This window comes from Scyliorhinus canicula, chromosome 5, assembly GCF_902713615.1.
Source record: "Scyliorhinus canicula chromosome 5, sScyCan1.1, whole genome shotgun sequence".
Lineage (NCBI taxonomy): Eukaryota > Metazoa > Chordata > Chondrichthyes > Carcharhiniformes > Scyliorhinidae > Scyliorhinus > Scyliorhinus canicula.
In genome coordinates this window covers 61,541,790-61,565,524 of record NC_052150.1, presented here as the reverse complement: position 1 = coordinate 61,565,524, position 23,735 = coordinate 61,541,790, and the positions used below count along the sequence as shown (strand labels likewise).

At 48.9% G+C, this 23,735-nt stretch overlaps 1 protein-coding gene across 2 annotated transcripts in view; it reads right to left on the bottom strand.

Annotated features, from left to right (window-relative positions):
- The window catches only part of LOC119966017 (progressive ankylosis protein homolog B-like), a 250,863-nt gene that overhangs the window by 177,743 nt on the left and 49,385 nt on the right, over nucleotides 1–23,735 (bottom strand). For both annotated transcript variants that reach the window (XM_038797157.1, XM_038797155.1), the window contains exon 2: nucleotides 3,363–3,579. In XM_038797157.1, the coding sequence (XP_038653085.1) occupies nucleotides 3,363–3,579 (217 nt within the window). The remainder of the gene's footprint in view (nucleotides 1–3,362; nucleotides 3,580–23,735) is intronic.

Genomic DNA, 23,735 nt, shown 5'->3' with positions numbered 1-23,735 from the left:
GGAGGTGCTGGAGCGGTTCGGATTCGGGGAGGGATTCATCAAATGGGTGAGGCTGCTCTACGCGGCTCCGATGGCGAGTGTAGTTACCAATGGAAGGAGATCGGAGTACTTTAGGCTCTACCGTGGGACCAGGCAGGGGTGCCCCCTGTCCCCCTTGCTCTTTGCACTGGCGATTGAACCTTTGGCTATGGTGTTGAGGGAGTCAGGGAGATGGAGGGGTCTGGTGCGGGGTGGGGAGGAACATCGTGTATCGCTGTATGCGGACGACCTGCTGTTGTATGTGGCGGATCCAGAGGGTGGAATGCCGGGGGTGATGGAGCTGTTAGCGGAATTTGGGGGCTTCTCGGGCTATAAGTTAAATTTAGGCAAGAGTGAGGTATTTGTAGTACACCCGGGTGATCAGGAGGAGGGAATCGGGAGACTCCCATTTAAGAGGGCAGTGAAGAGTTTCAGATACCTGGGGGTGCAGGTGGCCAGGAGTTGGGGGACTCTCCATAAGCTTAATTTTACCAGGCTGGTGGAGCAGATGGAGGAGGAATTTAAAAGGTGGGACATGGTGCCGCTATCGTTGGCGGGTAGAGTGCAGTCCGTCAAAATGACGGTTCTCCCGAGGTTCTTGTTCCTTTTTCAGTGTTTGCCCATCTTTATCCCTAGGGCCTTTTTTAGAAGGGTGACTAGCAGCATCATGAGCTTTGTTTGGGCGCATGGGACCCCGAGGGTGAAAAGGGTCTTCTTGGAGCGGGGTAGAGATGGTGGGGGGCTGGCGTTACCCAATCTCTCGGGGTATTATTGGGCGGCCAATGTGTCGATGGTGCGCAAGTGGGTAATGGAGGGGGAGGGGGCAGCATGGAAACGGATGGAGAGGGCGTCCTGTGGGGATACAAGCCTGGGGGCCCTGGTAACGGCGCCGTGGCCGCTCCCTCCTACGAGGTATACCACGAGTCCGGTGGTGGCGGCTACCCTCGAGATTTGGGGGCAGTGGAGGCGACATAGGGGAGAAGTGGGGGCCTCAATGGAGGCTCCGTTAAGGGGGAACCATAGGTTCGTCCCGGGGAACATTGATGGGGGATTTCAGGGTTGGCACAGAGCGGGCATCAGACAGCTGAGGGACCTGTTTATTGATGGGAGGTTTACGAACCTGGGGGAGTTGGAGGAGAAATTTGGGCTCCCCCCGGGGAACATGTTCAGGTATCTGCAGGTAAAGGCATTTGCTAGGCGGCAGGTGGAGGGATTCCCTTCGCTTCCCGCGAGGGGGGTGAGCGACAGGGTGCTTTCAGGGGTCTGGGTCGGGGAGGGGAAGATATCCGATATCTACAAGGTTATGCAGGAGGCGGAGGAGGCGTCAGTAGAGGAGCTGAAAGCTAAGTGGGAGGGGGAACTGGGGGAACAGATCGAAGACGGGACATGGGCTGATGCTCTGGAGAGGGTTAATTATTCCTCCTCGTGTGCGCGGCTTAGCCTCATCCAATTCAAGGTGCTGCATAGGGCCCACATGACTGGGACGAGGATGAGTAGGTTCTTTGGGGGTGAGGACAGGTGTGTCAGGTGCTCGGGGAGTCCAGCGAACCATGCCCATATGTTCTGGGCACGCCCGGCACTGGAGGAGTTCTGGAAGGGGGTGGCGAGGACGGTGTCGAGGGTGGTGGGATCCAGGGTCAAGCCAGGATGGGGACTCGCGATTTTTGGGGTTGGGGTGGAGCCGGGAGTGCAGGAGGCGAAAGAGGCCGGTGTGCTGGCCTTTGCGTCCCTAGTAGCCCGGCGAAGGATCTTGCTACAATGGAAGGATGCGAGGCCCCCCAAGCGTGGAGACCTGGATCAATGACATGGCTGGTTTCATTAAGCTAGAGAAGGTCAAATTCGCCCTGAGAGGGTCGGTACAAGGGTTCTTTAGGCGGTGGCAGCCTTTTCTCGACTTTCTGGCTCAACGGTAGGGTACAGGGACAGTAGCAGCAGCAACCCGGGGGGGGGGGGGGGGGGGGGAAGGGGAGGGAAAAGGGGGGGGGGGGGCGACAATGACTATGTTTGTTTATTTAATTTTAATATATTTTTAAGTTCTTTTGTTGTTCATTGGGGTTGGGGGGTGGGGGGGATGTGATACATGCGCCGATACGGTCTGGGGGTGTCACAGTTATTATGGGTTATTTTGTTGCATTTCATTGTTTGTCATGTTTTATATTTTCTGTAAAAAATTCCAATAAAAATTATATAATATAAAAAAAAAGCCGTGAGGTTTTGCTTTATAAAACTCTAGTTAGACCACACTTGGAATATTGTGTCCAGTTCTGGTCGCCTCATTATAGGCAGGATGTGGATGCCTTGGAGAGGGTGCAGAGGAGATTTACCAGGATGCTGCCTGGACTGGAGGGCATGTCTTATGAAGAAAGGTTGAGAGAGCTAGGGCTTTTCTCACTGGGGCGAAGAAGGCAGAAAGTTGACTTGATAGAGGTGTACAAGATGATGAGAGGCATGGATAGAGTGGATAGCCAGAGACTTATCCCCAGGGTGGAAATGGCTGTCACGAGGGGACATAATTTTAAGGTGATTGGAGGATAGGGGAGACGTCAGAGGTAGGTTCTTTACACAGAGTGGTGGGTATGTGGAATGCACTGCCAGCAAAGGTGGTGGAGTCAGAGTCATTAGGGACATTTAAGCGACTCTTAGACAGGCAACATGGACAGCAGTAAAGTGAAGGGGTGTAGGTTAGGTTGATCTTAGATTTGGATAAATGGTCGGCACAACATCCTGGGCTGAAGGGCCTGTCCTGTGCTGTACTGTTCTATGTTAAGGAGGCTTACATTAACACTGCAATGAAGTTACTGTGAAAAGCCCCTAGTCGCCACATTCCGGCGCCTGTTCAGATACATGGAGGGAGAATTCAGAATGTCCAAATTACCTAACAGCATGTCTTTCGGGACTTGTGGGAGGAAACCGGAGCACCCGGAGGAAACCCACACAGACACGGGGAGAACTTGCAGACTCCACACAAACAGTGACTCTATGTAGATCCTACTTTAAACTTACCTTTTTGACCAAGCTCAAATACCTCACATCTGATTTGGGTAAAAAATCAATTTTGATATCACAAGCACCTTAGGACATTTTATTAAGTTAAATAAATACAAAATGTTGCTGTCAATTTTTGGGGAAAATCAATAATGTTTCCTTCTTTCAAATTCACTTCTGGTCCTGGAGTTTGCTGAACATAAGAGAATTTAGCTAAATTTCAAGAAAACTAAAAAGTATGCAAGACTGGCTAGTATCAATAGAGAGGTTCAATCAAACATTGAATATTTATTCACATAATTAACAAGAATGTACCTAACTTTCCAAATCATGTCACAGATGTAAAGATATAAAATTACCTATTAGAATGTGAAAGATGGCAGCCACAGTACCAGCTGTGACCATGCAGAGGACAGCCTTGATTCTATCGCGTCGACTGTGAACAAATACCAGTCCCACGTTCTTAAAGTCACTCATTGGCCCAGTGAAGAACTTCATGAGGGAGTAGGCCAGTCCATAGCTAGCAAGCATCTCAATGGCATTCTCTTTAACAGCTGCTATGCCTCTGTTTAGTGCCTATTCAGAAATAACAGTAGATGGGAAAGAAGCACTTAGTTTAAAATTCTTCAAATTACCTTTTAATATACATTCAATAAATTTCAACATAGTTGTTTTTAAGAGTGTGAAAAGTATAGAATTTACTAGCAACGGTAAGAAACACTATTTTCTTCGACGGTCCGGGATGTTGCCCTCAAACTTGAGAAGGGGACAATATGTTATCATGTGCTCGGTTTCTGCAATTGCAGCCAGGTGAGGTTTTGAGATGTTGCCGACATGAATTTGAAGAAACTATGTGACCATATAAAAGTCTGGTTAACTAATCTGCGGCTCATGAAATTGGAAGATCAATGACAGCTTGGATGAAAAATTGGTAAAAGGACAGAAAAAATCAAGTAATCCTAAGTAGTTTTTTTTTTCTCCCCAGACTGGATCCTTTCTTTTTCTGAAACATAATGAAAAGGATATTGGAATACAGAGTCAAATTTGCAGATTGTTCCAAATGCATTTTTAAACCAGAAAACTGGTTGAACCAGGAAAACAAATGGGTGCTTGGATTCAACAATTCTCCACTCCACTCAAAGTGAAAGGTTAGAGCTTAGACAGAAAGTTGTAAGAGATAAAATGGAATAAAAATATGCCGTGCATTCACAACTGCCTCTCGCTCCAGAGCAATGTTGTGGTGGTATGATTAGCATAGCTGCCTGCCATTGGTGCAGAACACCGGCTTACCATTGGCCCTGGTCGGTCATGTGCCTCTTGACCGGTTGGTTGAGACCAGTCATGTGACGGCTCCCCGATTGGTCGAGAGGCTGAGTTAACCCCGCCTCCAGGGCAGGGTATAAATACCCAGTACTCCCGGCGCTCGTCCTTATACTGTAATCGACTGCAGGGCTAACATCTAGCTGATTAAAGCCATACTTTTGTCCAGCAACTCGTCTCGCGTTCAATTGATGGTACATCAAATGTGCCTGCAGATTCCCTGTCTCCCCCAAACTGCAGACTCTGATTGAAACAGCCACAGCTGGAGTAATCCAGAAACAACAACAGCTTCCATTGCAAGATTGAGAAAACATTTCCAGCATAACGGGCAGCACGGTAGCACAGTGGCTTGCACAGTTGCTTCACAGCTCCAGGGTCCCAGGTTAGACTCTGGCTTGGGTCACTGTCTGCGCGGAGTCTGCATGGGTTTCCTCCAGGTGCACCGGTTTCGTCCCCCAGTCCAAAAATGTGCAGGTTAGGTGGATTGGCTACGCTAAATTTTCCTTAGTGCCCAAAAAATGTTAGGTGGGGTTACGAGGATAGGGTTGAGGTGTGGGGAATAGGGTGGAGGTATGGGCTTATGTAGGGCTCTCTTTCCAAGGGCCGGACTGAATGACCTCCTTCTGCACTGTAAATTCTATGATTCTATGATTCCCTTTTCGTTAGAAATTAGAAACTGTAAGGATCAACATGATCTCCAATGCACTGTATTTTCAAGAATTCAGAAGTTGTACAAGTTGAAAGCAGCAAAAGGAATTCTGAAATCTTGACTAACACTCAAATAAAAAGTACATTTTGACACACTTAACGTATGTGCAGTAATAACTCATTAACCACACAAAATCAACAATCGAGGTCACCAACAGTAGTGCTATTTGAGAACGTTTCCTACTTTTGAAATTATAATGAATGTAGAAATTTCAGATATATTGTATTAAAGGTATTTGGTGCAGTAAGGGTTAGACCCGAGTTAGTACACAACTGCTGCAGTCATGTTTTTTAAAAGAAATCCTAGTTTGAAAGGCAATTAGGTTTTGGAGTCAGAGGTGCAATTAAAGCATCATAAAGCTTGGGCTAATGGAATGTTGTTTGGATTTAGGAGAAAAGCAGTGCGACGTGGCGCAACGCAACCAATATAGCCCACCCATGATGATTCACAGATGCAAATCTATGAAGGTGACAGGGCAAGCCGAGAAAGATTTTGAAGTATATGTGATCTGTGGCTTTATAAACCAAGGTGGAGAGTTCAAAAGCAAACAAGTTATGCTGAACATTTATCAATCAGTGGTTTGGTCCCAGTTGTGGCATTTGGGTCAAATCTGGGCACTAATACTTTAGGAAGGATGTTAAGGCATTAGAGTGTATGCAGAAACCATTTACTTTTAAAAAATAAATTTAAAGTACCCAATTAAGGGGCATTTAGCGCAGCCAATCCACCTACCCTGCACATCTTTGGGTTGTGGGGACGAAACCCATGCAAACACAGGAAGAATGTGAAAACTCCACACGGACAGTAACCCAGAGCCGGGATCGAACCTGGGACCTCGGCGCCGTGAGGTAGCAGTGCTAACCACTGCACCACCGTGCTGTCCTATGCAGAAACCATTTCCTAGAATTATACCAGGGTTGCAATACATGGAAGGTGCGATTCTCCATTCCACATTCTAAGTGTTGGTGCCAGTGGAGAATTAGGACATATTCGCGTTGCTGCTGCGCTGGCGATTCGTGGTTCATGGTATGGTGATAGGCCAGCATGCAGCCCACATACATCCTGCCTGGGTGCCGAATCCCCAGGCATCTGATTCTCTAGGGGCCGAAATCTCATTGTGAGCCTGACAAGCTGGAGCAGCTTTTACATGCTCCACACAGCCCACACTCTCATTCCAGCCAAAAGGATAGCTGCTAAAGGACCTGCTCCCAGGTTTCTGGATGCGAGCAGCCACAGGATATTGGACGCTGTCAATGTGAGGAGGGACACCCTCTTCCCCAGGTTGGGCAGAAGCAGCACTCAGAGACCATAAACAAAGCCTGGGAGGAGATGGCAGAGGCAGTGAGATATGGCAACCTCACCACTGAGGACCAGCATGAAATGAAGATGAATGACCTCCTTTGAGCAGCTTGGGTGAGTAACCAACTGTGTGCCCCTGGCATCACTCCCATCCCTGACCCCTGACAGCTACCCTCATTCCCCTATATGCCAGTAACACCTCACATGCCAGCATGTACCTCATAATTCACCCTCCAGGAACCCCCAACACATGTATTGCCAGATGTCTTAAACCCACATGCAAGTTTTAAATATGCACCATTAAACACTTTTTGCACCACCAGTCCGACCTGCCTCTAACTTCTGCCCCATAGGTGGGAAGGCTGGGGTGAGGCTGGGTGTTTGGCAGTGGGGCGGACAGTGGTAGGTTATCTAAAAGAGAGGAGCCAGACAATGAGGAGCAGCAGAGCTCAGCTCACAGCAAGTCATCATCAATATCCGTCCCACAGACAACATCCGCTATTCCTGCCAACCCAGGCCCAACACCCTGTTGTGATGCTTAGCTGGGGAGCTGTGCTAAGGGGAAGGTGGGATCAAGAGCCAAGGGCAAGTAAGAGTGAAAGGCGAAGGGAAAAATTGGGGGAGCGGGTGGTTGGGGGAAGAAAGGTGGCAGAGGAGCTGCCGATCCTTTGGCCTCCGAGTCAGCAAATCAGGAGGTGATCAGGTTTTCCCTGGTGTGACGGCCTTGAATGACACATTCCACTGCCTGTCAAGCTAGCTCCATATCCTTGGCTGGCTCATCCTGGACACCATTCTCGTACTCTTTGTCCTTCGGGGCCTGCCGTTTCTCCTCTTCCTCCAGCATGACGCTTTGCTGTTGTGTGATGTGCAGAATGTAGCAGCCAACACGATGCGCACGGCCCTCTGGGACTGTACTGGAGAACCCCACTAGAGCGGTCCAGCAATCAGAAGCGCATCTTTAGGAGACTGATACACTGCTCGATGATGCCCCTGGTTGCTGTGTGTGTGTCGTTATAATGGCTCTCCACCTTGGTCTGGGGCATACGCACACGAATCATCTGTCACGATGTCAGCAGTCACCCACTAGCTAACCCCTCACCCGAGGGAGTGCCTCAAGAACCTCCAAGTACACCAGGATGTAAGGGTCGTGAATGATCCCTGGGTATCTTGGACTGGGTATTGTGCACAGATGTGCATAATGTCCAGCTGGTGAGCAATCGCACATCAACTGCACGTTCAGGGAGTGGAAGCCTTTCCTGTTAATGAAGAGCACCCCCTGTCGAGTCGGTACTCTCGAGGGTGACATGCATGCCATCAATAACGCCCTGAATCATGGGCATGCCAGCAATGGCAGCAAATCTAACAGCTCGGGAATCCTGATGGGCCATGTCCAGTGGATGTACATAGATTCCTGGGCGCATGTGGCGTGATATCTCGGATCCATCTGTGCATGAACGTTTGCGAAATCCTGCAAATGTCCCCGCTCGTGTCCTAAAATCAGCCAGAGGCATTGACATTGAGGGCAGCCATCAGCTTGACAACCACACTGAGCAAGTGTCCTCCGCCTAATCCTCATGGTGCCAGATGCGCCACCATCTGGCACAGGTGGCACACGGTCTCCTTGATGAGACTGAGTTGACAGTAGCACTAGCGGTCTGGCAGTCCTCAAAGGGCAAGCCCCAACGTGGCTTGATGCAGCACCACTTTCGAACCTCCTCCTCGGCCTGGTGGTCGGCTGCACTTGAACTTCACTGGCTGGCCCCTGTTGCTCCGGGGCAGGTTCTTGCCATTCAAGGTCTTCCCTGGGCTGGCCTTGGCATTCTCGCCACCGTGCATCCACTAAGGCAGCTATCGCCAGGTAGATGATAGCATGGCAGGCTGAATCCCAAATTCCATTGGGGGGTGGGGGGGGGGAAGACATGGACTGTCATGAAGGCGAGGCTTCCCTTGACCATCCCACCCCCCTGGATTACGTGGTTATCATGAATTGTAAAGCTCCGCCACTGTCAACATTCTCCCCACCCATTCCACCTCCCAGTCCCATCTACATCATGTACCTGACACTACAGCCCTGCCCCAGTCAGTAACCTGTACCCAGACCTTTATGTGGGGAGTCTCTATCCTCACCATCCGTCACTGCCAACTGGGGTATCGGCGCTGTCACAACAGGTGTTGGAGATGGGCTCTGTAGCCCCTGCACTGGTTCTCCCAGTGCGGTCTACTGTATGTGTCCTCATTGAGTGAGCCTTATGCCTTCCCACCAGAAGGGTGGCAGCTGGTTGTGTGACGAAGATGCGCAGAATGTGCAGTCATGCGGCTCTATACCGAGACTGGTGTGCGGACACATCCTGCATTCGGGGATCACTGAGGGATGTGTGATCTGCAGGGTGTGGAGATATCGCCTGATCCTTCGGAGTTGCTTTGCCCAGGCATTTTCAAAGTTGGGGTCGCGAGGGTCCCGGAGCCCTCCGTTGCGGCGCTCCCGATTGCGCAAATTCGCACGCAACAGCTGGCTTTTAACAATGCTGGCTGCGAGCAGCGTTCAAAAAGGCAGCGACCGTATAAAATAAATGCGGCTGCACTGCGCATGCATGCCCGCTCATCGGTGCGCATGCACAGATGTTTTCGCTACTGCGGACAAATTTGAGCAATCGGGAGCACCGTAACGAACGGAGAGCCTTAAAGGAAGTGAGAGAGAGAGAGTTAAAAAGGCAGTGTGGTTTAAGGAAGACTTTCGAGAGTTTAGGGCAATAGCAGCCGACAGTACAGCCGGCAATTGGGGAGCAAAGGAAATAATGCACAAGAGGCCAGAATTGGGAATACAACAAAAGAAGTTTAAAAGCCAGCTGCTGTGGCTGTTGCCCGCAAATTTGCGCAATCGGAGATGCAGATGATTTTTGAAAAAATTCTACGTAATCGTCCTGCGTGAAGGGAGGAAGAGGGCAGGTTACGCCCCCGAATGTCGACATCACGTGCTTTAGCGCGATTGCGATCCCTCCATTTTGTCAGCAACAAACAAGGTAAGAGAAAATGGTCGGTCGCGAAGGTCGGCCGGCGTGTCTCGTGAAGGTCGGCCGGCGTGGCTCGTGAAGGTCGGCCGGCGTGGGCCGCGAAGGTCGACTGCCATGGGGCACGAAGGTCGGCCGGCGTGGGCCGCGAAGATCGGCCGGCGTGGGTCGCGAAGATCGGCCGGCGTGGGTCGCGAAGATCGGCCGGCGTGGGTCGCGAAGATCGGCCAGCGTGGGTCGCGAAGATCAGCCAGCGTGGGTCGCGAAGATCAGCCAGCGTGGGTCGCGAAAATCAGCCAGCGTGGGTCGCGAAAATCAGCCAGCATGGGTCGCGAAGATCAGCCAGCATGGGTCGCGAAGATCAGCCAGCGTGGGTCGCAAAGGTTGGCCGGTGTGGTTCCCGAAGGTTGGCCGTTTGGAAAAAATGGGTTCCCGGAAAAAAAGTTTGAAAAACACTGGGTTAGCCAATAGTCTCACTAGCGAGGCTGTAACTCAGAGGAAGCAGATTCATAGTAACTTTCAACGAGAATTGGGTAAATATTTTGCATGTCTATAAAAGGACAGGGCAATGAGACTAAGCTGTTTCATTGAGCTGACAAGTATAATGGGCCTTCTTTTGTGCTACATAATTCTATGATTCTATGAACTGGAATAACAGAATGGAAGCTCTCAAAGGTAGGACACAAAACATAATGTTCTATTTCAGTGATAGCACTAATGGAATATGGAACTTACCACTACATAGAGTGAATGAAGGTGAGTGCCATCAATACATTTAAGGTGGAGCTAGTTAAGTACATGAATGGAAGGATATGTTGATAGAGTATGATGAAAGGTGGGGCAAGATTCATGAGGATCATAAACATCTGCAATATACCTGTAGGACTGAATAACCTTTTTTGTGCTGTACATATAAGGTGAAACTTTCAAATGGCCGTGGAGGCAAGACCCGAGGCACAAGAGTCCACTGCTTCCCACAACCAGTCAGCATGCTGGCTTCCTCCCATTATCCCATATCCGAATCATTTTTGTTCAGGGGTGATAAGGTAATGGCCACCCACCTGCAAAGTGGCAGGAAGCCCATTAGGCCAATTAAAGAACACATTATGTCCACTTTCCACATGTTGACAGGAGTTTTTGCGATATCATGTTTGAGCACCCTATTGAAGCCAAAATACGACCAAGAGATGGATGTATCCTCCCAGCAGTTCCATCATACAATTTAACCACAAGCCTCCCGCAGTCACAATTGGCAGAGAGCTGCCGAAGCAACCACTGGCTGTTCTGTGGATCGGCTTCTGCTACATAATGATGGCAACTTTGGCCTCTTTGCAATTCTGCCTTTTTGAAATCTCTTCAGAGGATTCCATCATCTTGGGGCACCATCTTGTTCTCTCCCATACAATGATAACACCAACATCTGATAATGGGCTGATGTCTCAGAGCTGGAGATCCTTCTATTCTGCTTCCAGTCTCAGGAACCTGCCTGCCATTATTGGAAGGTGCACATAAAGCCTAGCCACGAATTGGTCTACTCATCAACAATTGCATCAAGCATCGGGTGCTGACAAAATGCGGGATCAGGACCTGGAAATGCACCAAATGTGAAGGCTCTGATCCCTGAACAAAGTTTCAGCCCATTGTGTGTAATTGTACTCTCCATATGTTGGAATGCAACTTGGCTCCAATTAACCTGCAATCAGGCTGTATAAGGGAGTCTGTGGGCAGATATCAATTCCACCAAGTAAATCCAATGGTATCAGTGTAAGGCATGCGTTTTAGAATGTGGTACACAACTGGAACCGCCCTCACACCCATTACATCAATTCATTGGTCTAACAATTTATGCATTCAGAGATTACGGAGTTGTCCCTGAAATTTCCTTTAACTGCTCTCCTTACTGGAGTTTGTCAAGATTAATCCCCGATTGAAAAAGCTACAGATGAACTGTGGCCTACTCTCCATGAGGAAAGCAGAGCACCAGCTTCGCCAGGCACAGGGGACCCGGTACCAGCATGAAGGCAAGGCTAGCTGCCTGTTGGTTCACCAGCTGAGAAAGCTTGCAAACATGAGGAAAATTGCCCAGATTAGGGATAGCAAAGGCAAATTAGTAGCGGAGCCGGATAAGGTCAACAAGGCATTTGAGACCTTCTACCATGGGCTGTAAACCTCAAAGCCCCCATCAGGGCACTCGGGGAAGAACCAGTTCCTTGATGGACTGGACATGCCAGTTGTGGGGAGGACAGGAGGGCCTGGAAGCACCACTAGAACTGGGAGAGATCATGAAGAGTATTAGCACCATGCAGGTGGGGAAGGCTCTAGAACCGGATGGTTTCCTGGCGGACTTCTCCAAAAAATTTGCAACAGCACTGGCCCTGCACCTGCAGGAGATGTTCCCAGACTTGCTGCCGAGGGGCACCCTGCTGCCTACACTACCACAAGCCTCAATCTCGCCGATACCTAAAAGAGACAAACTCACAACAGAATGTGGTCCCTACAGACCCATCTCGCTGCTAAACGCAGACGTCAAGACAACCGCCAAGATCCTAGCCAAAAGGCTGGAGAACTGCACACCAGAGATGGTAGCAGAAAACCAGACCGGCTTTGTCATAGAATCATAGAATTTACAGTGCAAAAGGAGGCCATTCAGCCCATCGAGTCTGCGCCAGCCCTTGGAAAGAGCCCCTTACCCAAGCTCACACCTCCACTCCATCCCCGTAACCCAGTAACCCCACTTGGGCACTAAGAGGCAATTTAGCATGGCCAATTCACCTAACCTGCACATCTTTGGACAGTGGGAGGAAACCGGAGCACCCGGAAGAAACCCACGCAGACAGGGGGAGAACATGCAGACTCCGCACAGACAGTGACCCAAGCCGGGAATCGAACCTCGGACCCTGGATGTGTGAAGCAACTGTGCTAACCACTACCGTGCAGCGGGAGACAGCGAACATCGAACATCAGGCGCCTGTTCTACGTGACCATGACCCCATCTGGGGAGAGAACAACCGAGGTGATCGTCTCCCTAAACACTAAAAAGGTCTTTGACAGTGTTGAATGGAAGTACCTCATAGAGGTACAGGAACTGTTCGGGCTTGGAACATGGTTCACCTGCCTGGGTGAAACCCCTGTACAACGGTCCCACAGCGAGCCTACGGACAAATGCCACTAGCTCTAACTACTTCCAGCTGTATGGAGGGAGAAGGGAGGGGTACTCGTTATGGACTTCAGTAAGGCCTTTGACAAAGTCCCTCATGGTAGACTGGTATAAAAGCTGAAGTCACACAGGATCGGGGGTGAGCAGGCAAGGTGGATACAGAACTGGCTAGGTCATAGAAGGCAGGGAGTAGCAATGGAAGGGTGCTTTTCTAATTGGAGGGCTGTGACTAGTGGTGTTCCGTAGGGATCAGTGCTGTTCGTAGTATATATAAATGATTTGGAGGAAAATGTAACTGGTCTGATTATTAAGTTTGCAGACGACACAAAGGTTGGTGGAATTGCGGATAGCGATGAGGACTGTCAGAGGATACAGCAGGATTTAGATCGTTTGGAGACTTGGGCGGAGAGATGGCAGATGGAGTTTAATCCGGACAAATGTGAGATGGTGCATTTTGGAAGGTCTAATGCAGGTGGGGAATATACAGCGAATGGTAGAACCCTCAAGAGTATTGAAAGTCAGAGAGATCTAGGTGTACAGGTCCACAGGTCACTGAAAGGGGCAACACAGGTGGAGAAGTAGTCAAGAAGGCATACGGCATGCTTCCCTTCATTGGCCGGGGCTTTGAGTATAAGAATTGGCAAGTCATGTTGCAGCTGTATAGAACCTTAGTTAGGCCACACTGGGAGTATAGCGTTCAATTCTGGTGGCCACACTACCAGAAGGATATGGAGGCTTTAGAGAGGGTGTAGAAGAGATTTACCAGGATGTTGCCTGATATGGAGGGCATTAGCTATGAGGAGCGGTTGAATAAACTCACTGAAACGACAGAGGTTGAGGGGCAAAGTGAAAGAGGTCTACAAAATTAAGAGGGGCATCGACAGAGTAGATAGTCAGAGGCTTTTCCCCAGGGTAGAGAGGTCAATTACTAGGAGGCATAGGTTTAAGGTGCAAGCGGCAAGGTCTCGAGAATTTGTACGAGGCAAGTTTTTTTTATACAGAGGGTAGTGGGTGCCTGGAACTCGCTGCCAGAGGAGGTGGTGGAAGCAGGGACGATAGTGACATTTAAGGGGCATCTTGACAAATACAGGAATAGGATGGGAATGGAGGGATACAGACCCAGGAAGTGCAGAAGATTTTAGCTTAGACGGGCAGCATGGTCGGCACGGGTTTGGAGAGACGAAGGGCCTGTTCCTGTGCTGTACTTTTCTTTGTTCTTTGTGTTTCTGAGGATTGATTACTTGGTAGTAAGTTGGGAGATTTTGTTTGGGGTGGAGGGGTCAGAGTATGTGGGGATAATTATCTCAGATGGTGGGCCCCACTGGAGATTCGGTTTGCATCAGGACAAGAGCAGAGGCCGGGGTGGAGGTTTGATTCGTGGTTGTTGGCGGATGGAGGTTTTTGTGATAAGGTTTGGGCGGCGATTAAGGAGTCTGTGGTGTTGAATCAGAATGAAGAGGTGTTGGCGGCGACGAGAAAAAGGATTGGAGGGATTCGCAACGACAAAATGTTGCAGTGGCAGTTTGACAGGTTGACAACGGGGTGGGCGGTAGGGCAACTGCGTAGGGCAAGAGGGGAGCAATATGAATTTGGGGAGAAGGTGAGCTACATGCTGGCGTACCAGCTACGGAGGCAGGCTGCATTCAGGGAATTATTGAAGATACAAACTGGGGATGGGGCTGGGGCGTTGGAGTCGGGGAAGATAAATGAGGCGTTTAGGGAGCACGACCAGGGACTGTACGAGGCGTAATCCTGAAGAAGGGGAAGGACCCGGTGGAATGTGAGTCGCACTGGCCCATATCAGTATTGAACATGGATGTATGTATTGGCAAAGTTGTTGCCGGGGAGGATGGAGGATCGTGTACTGGGGGTGGTTGCAGAAGATCAAACCGGATTTGTGAAGGGCAGGCAGCTCGCGAGTAATATAAGACGGCTGTTGATGTGGTGATGAATCCGTCGGGGGCTCTGATACCAGAGGTGGTGGTGTGCATGGACCCAGAGAAGGCATTTGGATTGGGTGGAGTGGCGATACTTGTTCAAGGTTTTGGAAAGGTTTGGGTTCAGGCGGAGATTTGTGGCATGGGTACGGTTGCGAAGGAGAGTGTGAGGACGAATAATGCGAGTTCGCAAAGCTTTATCTTATACAGGGGTACGAGGCAAGGATGCCTGCTGTCGCTGTTGCTATTTGCGCTGGCCATAGAGCCATTAGTGTTGGCTCTGAGGGGTTCGGCGGAGTGGCAGGGGATTATGGGGAGCAGAGGGAGCATTGGGTGCCGCTCTATGCTGATGACCTCTTGCTGTATGTTTCGGATCCGCTGAAGAGTATGGGAAAGGATTATGGGCCTGCTGGGGAGGTTTGGAGGATTCTCGGGGTACAAACTGAATGTAGGAAAAAGTGAGCTTTTCCCGGTGAATGAGCTGGGACAGCGGGCTAATTTAGGGGGGGGGGGGGGGGGGGATGCCATTTACAGTAGCGAGGGATAGGTTTAGGTATTTGGGGATTCAGACAGCGAGGGAATGGACGGGGCTCCATTACTGGAACTTAACGAAGCTGGTGGAGGAAGCCAGGGGGATCGGAGGAGGTGAGATACACTGCAGTTGACATTGGCGGGGTGGGTCCAAGTGATGAAAATGAATATTCTGCCGACTTTCTTGTTTATCTTTCAGGCTCTCCCCATCTTTATACAAAAGGCCTTTTTTCAGAAAATGGACACAATCATTTTGGACTTTGTATGGGTGGGGAAGGTGCCGAGGGTGGGGAGGACCCTGCTACAGAGGTGGGGGGGGGGGTTGGCATTGCCGAATCTGCTTCATTATTAATGGTCGGCAAATGTGGATAAGGTGCGGCGATGGTGGGAAGGAGAAGGGGTGGATTGGGTTAGGATGGAGGAGGAATCTTGAAAGGGGTCCAGTTTGCGGGCTGCGATGACAGCAGTGTTGCCAATGGCTCCGAGTAGGTATTCAAGGATCCCGCTGATGCAATCCACGGTGAAGATATGGAATCAGTTGAGGAGGCATTTTAGGGTGAAAGGGATGTCTATGTTAACGCTGCTGTGCGGGAGTCATGGGTTTGAGCCGGGGGGTATAAAGAACAAAGACAATTACAGCACAGGAACAGGCCCTTCGGCCCTCCCAGCCTGCACCGATCCAGATCCTTTATCTAAACCTGTCACCTATTTTCCAAGGATCTACTTCCCTCTGTTCCCCGCTCGTTCATACATCTGTTTAGATGCATCTTAAATGATACCATCATGCCCACCTCCGCTGGCGAAGCGTTCCAGGCACCCACCACCCTCTGCGTAAAAAACTTTCCACGCACATCTCCCTTAAACTTTGCCCCTCTCACCTTGAAATCGTGACCCCTTGTAATTGACACCCCCACTCTTGGAAAAAGTTTGTTGCTATCCACCCTGTCCATACCTCATAATCTTGTAGACCTCAATCAGGTCCCCCCTCAACCTCCATCTTTCCAACGAAAACAATCCTAATCTACTCAACCTTTCTTCATAGCTAGCACCCTCCATACCAGGCAACATCCTGGTGAACCTCCTCTGCACCCTCTCCAAAGCATCCACATCCTTCTGGTAATGTGGCGACCAGAACTGCACGCAGTATTCCAAATGTGGCCTAACCAAAATCCTATGCAACTGTAACATGACCTGCCGACTCTTGTACTCAATACCCTGTCCGATGAAGTATGCATGCTGTATGTCTTCTTGACCACTCTAACGACTTGCATTGCCACCTTCAGGGTACAATGGTCCTGAACTCCCAGATCTCTCTGTACATCAATTTTCCCCAGGACTCTTCCATTGACCGTATAGTCCGCTCTTGAATTGGATCTTCCAAAATGCATCACCTCGCATGTGCCTGGATTGAACTCCATCTGCCATTTCTCTGCCCAACTCTCCAATCTATCTATATTTTGCTGTATTCTTTGACAGTCCCCTCGCTATCTGCAACTCCACCAATCTTAGTATCATCTACAAACTTGCTAATCAGACCACCCATACCTTCATCCAGATCATTTATGTGTATCACAAACAACAGTGGCCTGAGCACGGATCCCTGTGGAACACCACTAGTCACCCTTCTCCATTTTGAGACACTCCCTTCCACCACTACTCTCTGTCTCCTGTTGTCCAGCCAGTTCTTTATCCATTGAGCTAGTACACCCTGAACCCCATGCGACTTCACCTTTTCCATCAGCCTGCCATGGGAAACTTCATCAAACGCCAAGAAGTCCATGTATATGACATCTACAGCCCTTCCGTCATCAATTAACTTTGTCACTTCCTCAAAGAATTATATTACGTTTGTAAGACATGACCTTCCCTGCACAAAACCATGCTACCTATCACTGATAAGTCTATTTTCTTCCAAATGTGAATAGATCCTATCCCTCAGTATCTTCTCCAATAGTTTGCCTACCACTGGCATCAAGCTCACAGGTCTATAATTCCCTGGATTATCCCTGCTACCCTTCTTGAACAAAGGGACAACATTAGCAATTCTCCAGTCCTCCGGGACCTCACCCGGTGCTCAAGGATGCTGCAAAGATATCTGTTAAGGCCCCAGCTATTTCGTCCCTCACTTCCCTCAGTAACCTGGGATAGATCCCATCCGGACCTGGGTACTTGTCCACCTTAATGCCTTTTAGAATACCTAAAACTTCCCCCTTCCGTATGACGACTTGACCTAGAGTATTTAAACATCCATCCCTAGCCTCAACATCCGTCATGTCCCTCTCCTTGGTGAATACCGATGCAAAGTACTCATTAAGAATCTCACCCAGTTAGAACATAGAACATAGAACAGTACAGCACAGAACAGGCCCTTCGGCCCTCAATGTTGTGCCAAGCCATGATCACCCTACTCAAACCCACGTATCCACCCTATACCCGTAACCCAACAACCCCCCCTTAACCTTACTTTTTTATTAGGACACTACGGGCAATTTAGCACGGCCAATCCACCTAACCCGCACATCTTTGGACTGTGGGAGGAAACCGGAGCACCCGGAGGAAACCCACGCACACAGGGGGAGGACGTGCAGACTCCACACAGACAGTGACCCAGCCGGGAATCGAACCTGGGACCCTGGAGCTGTGAAGCATTTATGCTAACCACCATGCTACCCTGCTGCCTTTCCTCTGACTCCACGCATAAATTCCCTCTTTTGTCTTTGAGTGGGCCAATCCTTTCTCTAGTTACCCTCTTGCTCCTTCTATACAAATAAAAGGCTTTGGGATTTTCCTTAACCCTATTAGCCAAAGATATTTCATGATCCCTTTTAGCCCTCTTTATTGCACGTTTGAGATTTGTCCTACTTTCCCGATATTCCTCCAAAGCTTCATCAGTTTTAGTGTCAGTATCAGTATGGATAGTGTATACAGGATGTGGAGGGAAGTGGGACTGGTCAAGGTGAGGTATCTGTATTTGGAGGAAGGGTTTGTCAGTCTGGAGGAGCTAAGGGAGAGGGTAGAGCAGCCGAAGGGGAGGGAGTTCAGCTGTCTGCAGGTTAGGGACTTTGCACGAAAGGTCTGGAGGAAGTTCCCTCTGTTGCCAGGATACACCCGAATGCGGAAGGGGAGGGAAGAATTGGGGAAGTGGCTGGAGGAGCAGGGAGGCGAGCAAGTGGTGAAGATTAAGGAGATATGGGAAGGAGAGTTGGGAGGGGAGATCAATTGGGGAGTATGGAATGAGGCATTGCGTAGGGTAAACGGGACCCTCCTATGCAAGGATGAGTCTGATGCAGTTTAAGGTGGTGCACAAGGTGCATATGACTCTGGCGAGAATGAGTGGATTCTTCCAGGGGGTAGCAGATGAGTGTGAGAGGTGTGGGCGGGGGCAGTGAATCAAACGCCCATGTTTTGGGGTTGTGAAAAATTGGGAAGATTCTGTGCGGGAGTGTTCGTGGTCTTAGCCAGGATAGTGGAGGATAAGGTGGACCCGCACCCTTTGGTGGCGATATTTGGGGTTTCCAAGAAGCCAAAGCTCATGGAGACGAGGACGGCCGATGTCGTGGCCTTCGCCTCTCTGATTGCACGGCAGCGAATTTTGCTGGAGTGACGGTTGGCATCGCTTGTGATGACCTGTACGACTTTCTGCGGTTGGAGAAGATAAAAGTACAAGTTAAGGGGCTCTAGTTTGAGAAAAGATGGGGGATGTTTGTGACCGTGCATGCCATCCAAAGGTCTATTTGCATACAATGAACTGAATACCGATTTTCCTTGTACATTTCCGTCTTCGTGGTCTCTAAGCTTCTCTGTAAAGTCAGGAACTTAATTTTTAGTTTTGATCTACTATCAAGTGAGGAATTAATGTAACTTTTTTCAAACCACAATATTCAAAAATGGAAACAGACACATCTACAAGAGGCACTGCAGAAACTTACCAGGGCTCCTATGGCAGCACCTTCTAAACTCAAGACCACTAACATCATTTGGAAGGATCAAAGCAGCAAGCACATGGGAACACCAGCACCTGGAAGTACCCCTCCATGTCCATCCTGACTTGGAAATATACAGAGCGCGATTTAACAGGAAAAGTTCCAAGTGCCATATTCAGCTTGAATTTATGGGTGCTTTCTGAACCGGCAAGACCATGGCCCCTATTCAATGGCACTTAGTGCCAAAAATGGGGCCTTCTGGCATTTGCAGCAGCTACCAGCAGAAGCAATTTATCAAACACGACCCACTACACCACTTGAGAATATTTTTGTTTATTAAACGGTCAACAGTACATGATTTGAAAATCAAATACGTAACATTTCACAGATCATACTAATCATCAAACAAGGAAACATCACTGTTCCATATTGGTGCCAATACAAAGCTATATCAGCTCATTCAACAAAAAAAAAACACCTTGCAGGTTCCTCAACAGAAACGGAGGAGAAGCCTGAGAACGTGCTAACACGTTCAGAACTTTGTTGTATAAATGATCTGTCCAATGTGTTACATGTTTCACATATCAGTGCAATTCTCCGTCCAGGAGCCGCAGCTGTGCAGGCCTTCCCACCGCCCAACTCACCGGAATCAATTCCTCGCATCCACATATTCCACTGCCGCTCAAGGTGCATTTGGACATGGGTGACTTCCAGCGTGTTTAACCCGCGGTAACGTACCAGTTACATGCAGCACTCACCATACCAGCAACAAAAGCATCAGCAATCTGCAAAAGCATTTCTTCAACGACATTAGGAGGTGGTCCATTTGTAAGAATGTCACACACCTGGTCCGCAGTGTCTTCTTGCTTCAAATTGGATTGCCTTTTGGACTCATATGTCCCTCTGAGCCCAGTGTTCCATGACCCAGGTATCTTAGAAAAAATTGTTCTTTTTTCCAGCTACAGAAAAGGAAGGAAACAGCAATAGCAGCCTCCAGACATCTGTAGCCACCAGCAGGAGCAGCAGCAAACACAACCTGCAGCTGTGAAGTGCTCTCACAACTAACAATGCCAATTCCTTATTTGCAATAGCTTTCAGCTGTGCAGCCAGAGGCAGCAGCTGCAGTTCCCCCAGTTATGGGTACACACAATATTGGAGGATGGCCTGAAGGCAGCTGCCAAGCCCCTCATCCACGCAGCACAGGAGCAACCCCGACCTATGCCACTCATCACCCCACCCGGCATGGTCCCCCTCCTCTCCAACCATGAGGGGTTCTCTACCCCCATCCCGAGCACTGGGTCAGCAGCTCCAGTGCCCCTGGGCTGCATGCCGGGGATTGGAAATAGCTACTCACCTCCTCAGCTCCCCTTTGAAGCCATTGCACTAGCTTCCTGTTTTTAAATAGGAGTGCTACATCAGTGCCCGCGCAACATCTCGCTGGAGTGCCAGTTAGTTCCCGGGTGGCTGTTAGATTGCGGTTCCATCTCTTTAATGAGATGGAGATTGCTCTTAGTTGTTTTCAATTGGTGTCTCTCCACGTCTGGGAAGGATCCGAAATCCACCAATGGGAGCGGGCTGATTAGATCGTGAAACGATTTGCATCTGGCGTGGATCCGATTTCAGCCTCTCCCGCGATTTAACCGGCCTCCTTCCCTAATAGCACCGGTGGTGTACCTACTACTCAGGGGCTGCAGTGGTTCAAGAAGGAAGCTCACTACCACATTTTCAAGGGATGGGCTCAACTAGCCAGCGACACCCAATCCCATAAATGGATAGGAAAAAACCCACAAAAATCCCTTAACATGGATATGGATAAGCTTTGAAGAAATAATGAACCAAGAACACCAGGAATAGTGAAAACATCGACAGGATATATTAGAAATGATCCTTTTTTCTAACGCAGATCATGGCAGCTAATTTGAACATTTACACTGACCCTACCTGAAGGAGGGACAAATTGGGTTCAAATGGCAGCACTCCACTGCCCCACCACAGTTGGGAAGGAGGGTTGCCAAGGCATGAGCTTCCATAATAGTTTGATAAAATTAACATAGGATTATAAATTATTGGCGCAACACTTTAATAAACTCAACATTGAACCATTCAGAGCAAAATGTGAGATTTTGTCAAAGGAAGTTAAAATAGAAATGATTGACATTCTTGCCAAGAAACCAACCTACCTTCACCCAATTTATGTAGTTTGCAGCTCCATACATTCCCCCAGACAACTTAGGCACTGGAAACGACAATAGCAAACCCAGCCCTGTTGACCTTGCAATATCCTCCTTACTGATATCTGGAGACTTGTGCTAAAATTAGTCTCAGACTAGTCGAGCAACAGCGTGACATTCATACTCATGAAATCATACCTTACAGTTAACGTCCCAGTCACGTCTATCACCATCCTTGGATATGTCCTGTTCCACAGCAGGGTAGACCCAGCAGAGTTGGCGGATCAGCGGTATACATTTGGGAAGGAGTGGCTCTGGAGTCCTCAACAATGACTTCAGGTTGCGACTGATTACCACATACTATCAGCTGATGAATCATTGCTCCTCCATGTTGAACACCATTTTGAGGAAAGCACTGAGCACAGATTGTACTCTGGGTAGGGGACTTCAATGTCCATCACCAAGAGTGGCTCGATAGCAGCACGACTGACCAAGTCCTAAAGGACATAGCTGCTGGACAGCATCTCCAGCAGGTGGTGGGCAAACATACCAGACCTCATCCTCACCACCATGCCTACCGCAGATGCAATAGGAGTGACACCGCACAGTCCTGTGGAAATGAAGTCCCACCTTCTAATTGAGAATAGCCTCCATCTTGTTATGTGGCACTACCACTGTGCTAAATGGAATAGATTCAGAACAGGTCTGGCAAATCAAGACTGAGCATCCATGAAGCACTGTGGGCCATCAGCAGCAGAATTATACTCAGCACAATCTGTAACCCCATGACCCGGAATATGTCCCACTCTACCATTATCACCAAGCCAGGGATCAATGCTGGTTCAATGAAGAGTGACAAGAGCATGCCAGGAACAGCAGCAGGCAGACTAAAAAATTAGGTGTTAACCTGGTGAAGCTACAACACAGGACTACTTGTACGCCAAACAGCATTAGCAGCAAGTGACAGAGTTAAGCGATCCCACAACCAACGGATCAGGTCCAAGATCATGCGGGACTGCCGCATCCAGTCAGTTATGGTGGTGAACAATTAAAAAAACTCACTGGAGCAGGAGGCTCTACAAATATTCCCATCCTCAAATGATGGAGGAGTCCAGCGCATCTGTTCCAAAAAACGAGGCTGAAGCATTCGCAATAATCTTTAGCTAGGAGTGCTGAGTGCATGATCCATCTCGATCTCCTCCAGAGGTCCCCAGCATCACAGATGCCAGTCTTCAGCCAATATGATTCATTCCACATGATATCAAGAAACGGCTGAAGGCACTGGATACTGCAAAGACTATGTGCCCTGATGATATTCCGGCTATAGTACTGAAGACTTCTGCTCCAGATTTTGCCGCACCCCTAGCCAAGCTGTTCCAGTACAGCTACAGCACTGGCACCTAGTCAGCAATGTGGAAAATTGCCCAGTTATATTCTGTACACAAAAAGCAGGACAAATCCAACCCGGCCAATTACAGTCCCGTCGATCAGTCTACTCTCTCAATCATCAGTAAAGTCTTGGAAGGGGTAATCAACAGTGTTATAGAGCAGCACTTACTCAGCAATAACCTGCTCACTGATACTCAGTTTGGGTTCCACCAGGGTCAATCAGCTGCTGACCTCATTACAAATTTGGTTCAAACATGGACAAAAGAGCTGAATTTCAGAAGAGAGGTGAGATGACTGCCCTTGATATCAAGGCAGCATTTAATTGAGTATGGCAACAAGGAGCCCTAGCAAAACTGGAGTCAATGGGAATCAGAGGGAAAACTCTCCACAGGTTGGAGTCATACCTGGCGCAAAGGAAGATCATTCCGGTTGTTGGACATCAGTCATCCCAGTACTGGGACATCACTGCAGAGTTCCTCAGGATAGTGCCCTAGGCCCATCCATCTTCAGCTGCTTCTTCAAAGACCTGCTTTCCAACATAAGGTCAGATGCGGGGATGTTCGCTGATGATTGAACAATGTTCAACACCATTCGCAACAACTCAAGACACTGAAGCAGTCCACGTGCAAATGCAGCAAGACCTGGACAATATCCAGGCTTGGGTTGTCAAGTGGCAAGTAATATTCATGCGTTGAGGCGGTCTGGGGGGTGTTACAGTTGTTATGGGTTAGTTTGGTGCATTTCATTGTTTGTTGTTATATTTTATATTTTCTGTAAAAAATTCCAATAAAAATTATTTAATAAAAGTGGCAAGTAATATTGACGGCACACAAGTACCAGGCAATGACCATCTCCAATAAGAGAGTATCAAACCATTTCTTCTTGACATTCAATGGCATTATCATCACTGAATCCCCAACTATCAACACCCTGGACCAGAAACTGAACTGGACCTGCCATATAAATACTGTGACTTCAAGAGCAGGTCAGCAGCTAGGAATCCTGTGGCAAGTAACTCCCCTACTGACTCCCCAAAGCCTGTCCACCACCTACAAGGCACAAGGCATAGAATATAGAACACAGAACATAGAACATTACAGCGCAGTACAGGCCCTTCGGCCCTCGATGTTGCGCCGACCGTGAAACACCTCCAAAGCCCATCTACACTATTCCCATATCGTCCATATGCCTATCCAATGACCATTTGAATGTGTTTAGTGTTGGCAAGTCCACTACTGTTGCAGGCAGGGCATTCCACGCCCTTACTACTCTCAGTAAAGAACCTACC